This window comes from Pistacia vera, unplaced genomic scaffold (assembly GCF_008641045.1).
Source record: "Pistacia vera cultivar Batoury unplaced genomic scaffold, PisVer_v2 Contig190, whole genome shotgun sequence".
NCBI classification, from domain to species: Eukaryota; Viridiplantae; Streptophyta; class Magnoliopsida; order Sapindales; family Anacardiaceae; genus Pistacia; species Pistacia vera.
Genome location: NW_022195991.1, coordinates 2,852,704 through 2,859,654, shown reverse-complemented (window position 1 = coordinate 2,859,654; position 6,951 = coordinate 2,852,704). Strand labels below are relative to the sequence as shown.

General features: G+C 32.4%; 1 protein-coding gene across 1 annotated transcript; it reads left to right on the top strand.

Moving 5' to 3' along the window:
* Positions 1-1,137: 1,137 nt before the first annotated feature.
* LOC116127240 (ammonium transporter 3 member 1-like) lies at positions 1,138-4,767 on the top strand. The gene is made up of 3 exons (XM_031412882.1): positions 1,138-1,728; positions 3,240-3,525; positions 4,211-4,767. The coding sequence occupies exons 1-3, from the start codon at positions 1,138-1,140 to the stop codon at positions 4,765-4,767; spliced, it is 1,434 nt and encodes a 477-aa protein (XP_031268742.1).
* The last annotated feature ends 2,184 nt before the right edge of the window (positions 4,768-6,951 follow it).

Sequence of the window (6,951 nt, the reverse complement as noted above, 5' to 3'; positions counted from 1 at the left end):
GAAACAATGTCGAAGAATGTCAAGAAAAGAGATAATAAAAGACTGTAATTTTTATGTATATTTCTTGTATTATAATGAGTACATCAGCCAATTTATATAGTGGCTTTCAATACAATAAAGGTAATGAAATAATACAGTAAAAGAAATGTAATAAAGGTCTTAATTACAAAATATTACAATAATCAATCAAACAATTGTAAATCAATAATTACTTGATTCCAGCATAAATATCTTCAGCATTCCATATTTCATCAAAAATATCGGTTTATTACAAACCCTTACGTAAATTTCTTCAAGAAATTTAACGTCTTTGTATTTCCAGTTGATTTAAAAACATCAACATTTATTAATACAATTCTTTTACCCCATGATTTACTGTCTTTTTCTGATTGTTGCATTTCCAGGTCTTTTTTTGTTTCAAATTTTTACCGTTAAAGTTTTCAAAATATGCTAGACAACAAAAAGTTGGTGTTGTTATAATATCAGAAAATCAAGAGTATTCATGTATAAAATTCTCGTGCTGCTTGAGTCTCAAAAAAATCGACATTTTCGTTATTACTATCCCTATGTGCGCTGATTAATACTATTATCAGTAAGTTACTAATTAAGTTAATATTTATATGCCCGATTACAAGCACACATTTCTACTGATTTAACCAGTACACTATATTAACGAACTAAAATGGCAAGAAGATCGCGCAGGCCATAGCCAACGCTCAATCAGCATGCCGGCATTAGAAAGAAAGAGACATCAAGTGAAGTGACTCTTCACAATTCTTTAATTAGCTTGACAAGTAAAGTGTGTGATGTTAACCATACTCTTTCGATCAATTGAAAACATATAAATAAATACGACACAAATTCCATGTACATCATAAACATCCCTTCTCCGTTTATTTAATTCTTGTTGACTTCTCATAATTGGCCTGTTGCCGAAAGCTTGTCAAATCAGATATTTAATCTGGTAATTCTAAAGAAAAGTTCAAGCCGACATGCCGTAATGGCCGGCCTGAAAAACATACAAGCCATTTTATTCCTTTCTGTCTCATTCATTTCTAAACTTAAACCTCAAAGTGGACAGTATTCTATTTCATATCCTATTAGCACAACAAAGTAAACCCTTATTGAGATTGAACAATGGAGCAGCTGCCGAAGAATCTTTTACCCGATGAGGCGAGCCAGGAGTGGTTGAATAAGGGAGACAACGCATGGCAACTCACGGCGGCCACACTAGTCGGCCTGCAAAGCATTCCAGGCCTAGTCATCCTCTACGGCAGCATGGTAAAGAAGAAATGGGCGATAAATGCAGCTTTCATGGCCTTCTACGCCTTCGCAATGGTCATTGTCTGCTGGGTGGGATGGGGTTTCCGCATGTCGTTTGGCGATAAGCTCGTGGCTTTTCTAGGAAAACCTGCGGTTGCATTGGACGAGAAGTTCCTGCTAGGGCAAGCGTTTCTAGGATACTTTCCGACGGCGACAATGGTGCTCTTCCAGGGCGTATTTGCTTGCATTACATTGATTTTGATCGCCGGGGCGCTGCTGGGGAGAATGAACTTTCGTGCGTGGATACTGTTTGTGCCATTATGGCTTACGTGTTCGTATACGATTGCGGCGTTTAGCATTTGGTGCCCTGATGGGTGGCTGGCGAAACTTGGAGTTATTGATTTTGCTGGTGGATATGTTATTCATGTTTCGTCTGGTGTCGCTGGTTTCACTGCATCTTATTGGGTAAGTGAAAATCACAATTGTCAAATTTATATACGGAATTTTAAAATATCAATTTATTACTCAAATTTATATTCTGTTTCTGATTTCGACATCGTCGCAATCCCATATCACCATCTTTCTCTTCTCCGATCATCACTCACCAAAACCTTTTAAACCCTACTTCCGTTGACCTTGTCAATCGCCAACAATCGAGCGATTATGATTTGTACAGTTGACCCTCTCAAGTCAAATTATAATCAATCACAATCATCAAAATTCAACCTTTCACCGTCAAAAGACTCATCGGTCTTCTATTTTCAAAAGTCTCAATAATCTTGATCGAGTTTATTCTCAGTTCACCATCGAAATATAAATTTAGATAATAAAATAATATTTTAAAAGTTTATGAAAGGAAAAGTATCATTAAACTATTATTTTGGTGGGAGAAAAGTCATTAACTCCGCTTCATATAATGAACTTGTCAAGAATTTCCCAAAACCAAGCCCCATATTCACCATCCGCCTTGTTTATAAAATACATAATTCATTTATTACCTAATACAAACAATTTATCATTTTTACCTTATATCAAAAGACATTCTTTTAATATATTATTATATCGAAAAGGGTTAATATTATGGACCCACTGAGATAGTTAAGTCACAAATGTCCAACAATTTTTTAAAAAGTATTAAATACTCTCATGTGTAAGGTTTTTTATATTTTTAGGAAGTTTACGTATAATTTTATGGAGTTTTTGAAATTTGATATAAATATTTAATATTTTCTAAAAAGAGTGATGCTATTGGCCTCCACATTTTATCTTTCGTCTCATTAAAATGTTTTAGCATATGTAAATGTCTTTATAAACTCCACCTATTTTCAAAAATACCGCTTTATTTATATTTTTAATATTTTTTATGCTTCTTGTTTGAATGTAATGATAAAGATAAAATTCACTAATATATGTTTCTACTTTCCAAGAACAGAAGAATAACGATTAAGAAATTTGAATGCATTAGTCTTATAAATTTTGGGGAAATGCAAAAGAAGAAAAAAGTATAGAAAAATTAAAAAGAAAAATAATAAAGCAAAGAATTTAGTAATTACATGATCTAGATCAAATTCTTTCAATTTCATAAATTATATTTTCATTGGTTAAAAATAAAATTAAGGTTTATTAAATTAGGGTTTATAGTTAAAAGAGGAATTAAATTTTTTACATACTTATAACTATTTTATGTCTTATTTAATAATTTTATTAACGAATAATGAATAAAATTGTAATTAAAAAATTAATAATAATTGATGTCTAAAGAGATAAAATATGGGGAGTCAATAGCATTACTCTTTTTAAAATTATTTGGGCACTGCATAGATATTACTTACAACCAATTAATAAGAGTCCATTTTAAAAAAAAAATGAATTATTTAATTTATATAAAAAACAGAAAGATAATATATGATATCATAAATAGCAATATAACGTCATTTGAAAATTTTAATTTTACAAAAAAAAAATTACTTCTGTAGGTGGGGCCGAGAGCCGACAAGGATCGAGAGATGTTCCCGCCAAACAACATTATTATGATGCTTGCAGGTGCAGGCTTACTTTGGATGGGGTGGAGTGGATTTAACGGTGGAGCACCTTTTGCTGTCAGTGCAGATGCATCTCTGGCCGTTCTTAACACCCACGTATGCACTGCTTCTAGCCTGCTGACGTGGCTCCTCCTTGATTATTTCTTCTTTGGAAAGCCTTCTGTCATTGGTGCTGTTCAGGGCATGATCACTGGTCTCGTTTGCATTACTCCTGCTGCAGGTCAATTTACTTTATTACCCTCACGATCCAAATCCTCAATTACCTCAGATAAAATAATTATGATTATTATTCTGGCAGAGCCAATGTATGCCCAAGGTGGGCCAGCGCCCTCTGGGATTTTAAAAAAAATTATACATTGGACCCAGAATGTTAATATAGTTACAATTACCCCCTCAAATAATTTAAATAAAAAAACATATTGAATAACATTTTACCCATTCCAATAATTGAGTCTAAAAAGAAACTAAATGAAATTTTAGATTGTAAATAAGCCCATCATATACAACTTGAATTCCCTCATCCAGTAAGTATCCCTAAAAGCAAAATAAATGAAATTTTAAATCATAAATAAATAAAACGCATTTTATACAAACTTAATGAATTAAGGTTTTTGATATGGGAAAATTCTTTGTTACCTCATGAATCATATTCTATTTAGGCTATTTAATTTAATTTAAGTTTATAAATTTATGATTTTTTTATGGGTTTCCTTACGTTGGTATGATTTCCTTTATTTGTTGTACCATATATTTAAAAAATTATAATTGTATTGAACAAAAAATATTATCAATAAATTTTAAAAGTTTTAATATTAGTGATTGTGAATAAAAAATTCAAAATAAGTTATTGTTTAAATATTAAAAGTTTTTAGTTAATGTTTAACTAACAATGTGACATGAAACAGGAGTTGTACAAGGTTGGGCGGCAATTCTAATGGGAATAATCTCAGGAAGTGTACCATGGTACACTATGATGGTGCTACATAACAAGCTTAAACTTTTACAACTCGTCGATGATCCGATGGCCCTCATCCATACTCACGCCCTCTCCGGAACCCTAGGCGGCATCCTGACCGGGTTTTTTGCCGTACCCAAATTATGTCGCCTCTTCTACATGGTGCCCGATTGGGAGAAGTACATTGGGCTAGCATACGGACTTCAAAACGGTAGAACTTCAGCAGGATTCAAGCAAATGGGAATTCAAGTAGCGGGGCTTGCGTTTGTAATATGCTTGAACATTTCTACGACGAGCCTTATTTGTTGGTTGATCGGGGCAATAGTGCCGCTTAGAATGACCGAGGAGGAACTACAAATTGGCGATGAGGCCGTGCATGGGGAAGAAGCTTTTGCGTTGTTTGGTGATGGGATGAGATTTCAGAATTCTAAGAACAATTCTATTTATGATGCGGATGAGTTTTCATATGCCACTTCAAAGTCTCTTGGTGATGTTCAGATGGTTTAAAAACTCAGTTTTGATCTTGTTAATTATAAGTTGTAAATTTTTTTTTACAAAATATATATTACTAGCATGATATTAAATATATGTTAATTTTAGCAATGTTACAAGATTTTGATTTTGGACAAAAAAAAATCTAAAATACCACACGGGTATTATGTCATCCCCGTCATCATATGTAATAATATGAATGTTTCCTCGTTTCTTAATATTTGTCATAGATATTTGTTAGAACTTAAGTCCAAGGAAGAGTTCAACCTAAATGACTTCTCTGACCTTTGAGCAGTTTTACTAACCTATAAGTTATTCGATGTAGCACCTTCTTGGAATATTTTCTCGTTTCTTAATATTTATCATGGATATTTGTTAGAACTTAAGCTCAAGGAATAGCCCAAGAGAATATTTTCTTGTTTCTTAAATTTATTATAGATATTTGTTAAAACTCAAACACAAGGAAGAGCACAACCCAAAAGATTGGTCTGACCTTTGGGCGGCTTTATTCTCCTATAAGTTATTCGATGCAGCACCCCCTCCCAAGGAGAGAGCATCATATCTTAATTAATCTAGCCTATACAGAGGCATTTTTGTAACCCAACTCTCAATGAAAACACTAATGTTAGAACTTATACTCAAAGCAAAGTTCAACTCAAAAGATAGGAGAGTCTTTTAGGCTTAAGTACATGTACAATTGGTGGGTGTGACTTCTCTTATTAAATAAATAGGGCATGCATCAGCATTACTATATGTTTATGTTTATTTTTGACTAATTCAATCGTAATTCATCATCTAAGTAAGAATTTTCAAAAGGCATTACGTACTTGAGCACATAATTCAAATAGATTAAATTAAACTAATTTCAAATGCCGGTTCTAGAAGGAGTACATCCAAAATGAGAATTTGGGATCTAATAATCTAACCCATCTTCATAAGCTCGTGACCAGCATCTTAATGGCAATAGCTAAAAACAAAAACATAAACTTAGAATATTACACATAAATTTAGTATAAACATGAATCGTAACGTTGAATACAGAGCTTATAATAAAATATTATAATTTTGAAAAAAAAAATTATACGTAACAAATAAAATATTATTACCCTCGTAAGTGATTGTTTAATTTTATTTTCATAAAGTATTACAAACATCCTAATATTATTAAAAAAAAAAAAAATTATTAAAACCTTTTAACTTTTTTGATAACTTTGGGTACATATAAAGTCAAAGGATCACACAATACCATAAATACACAGGCAAGGAATCATCTATTCACCTAAAGTTAAGCAAAATGACAAATAGATCCCTTATCTTTGAGATTAAGCAAAGACCACCTTATTGAAGAGATCGTTGATGAAGCCTGCACTTGTGGCCCCGTGATCACGTTAATACTGTGGGCTTGGGTCCACGTAATCCAGGCAACTTTGAGAAAATCAATGCCGTAAACGCGTTAGAACGGGAAAGACTTATTAACGGGACCCATCATACATAAGCCATTGGTCCCACCAAGGCACGAAGTCCCTAGTCTGGGTTTACTTTGGCCTTAGTTTAGCCATTAATTACACAACCTGCCCTTACCCTGTTTGTTATTTCTTGGTAAATTGTGTTTTGTTTTCCTTATTTCCTAAGAAAATTGTTTCTACTTTAAATGAAAACAACTCAAAACCTACCGAATGTTGAAGCAAAACAATTAATAATGACAAGTTAAGAATAGTCATCCTCATCCTACAATTTTGTCAAAATTTTGGTTGAACTAAAAGGTTTTATTAATAACCAACCTCTGGATGACCAACTGGTTCAATGGAGACTTTTGAGTGTATTACTCAAGAAACCTTAAGTTTGAATCTATTCTCGATTGCTAATTGAAGTGGTAATTGAAGTTTTTATCTAATCAGTAGTTTTAAGGTCCCGAATAAGTAGTTAAGGTATGTGTAAACTGATTCGAACACGTTAGTTATAAAAAAAAATTAAAAAAATAGGTTATATTAATTTTGATTTATGAAAATTATCGAAGGCTGTAATTTCTGACATTTAATGTCAATGGTGATTTTCTTCAAGAAGAAAACAAAAAATCAAAACTTACCATTTAAAAAATATAACTTTCAAAGAAAAATGAAATAAAGAAACAAATGGCAATAAAGAAATTCTGTTGAAATCAAAGTGCCAAACAAACAAAGTGTTTTTACCCACAACACA

What these genes read in the sequence shown, in the direction of transcription:
- LOC116127240 (XM_031412882.1), top strand. Translation starts at nt 1,138, where the DNA reads ATGGAGCAGCTGCCGAAGAATCTTTTACCCGATGAGGCGAGCCAGGAG. An exon ending in GTTTCACTGCATCTTATTGG is followed by an intron (nt 1,729 to 3,239) that starts GTAAGTGAAAAT and finishes TTACTTCTGTAG; the next exon opens with GTGGGGCCGAGAGCCGACAA. An exon ending in TTGCATTACTCCTGCTGCAG is followed by an intron (nt 3,526 to 4,210) that starts GTCAATTTACTT and finishes GACATGAAACAG; the next exon opens with GAGTTGTACAAGGTTGGGCG.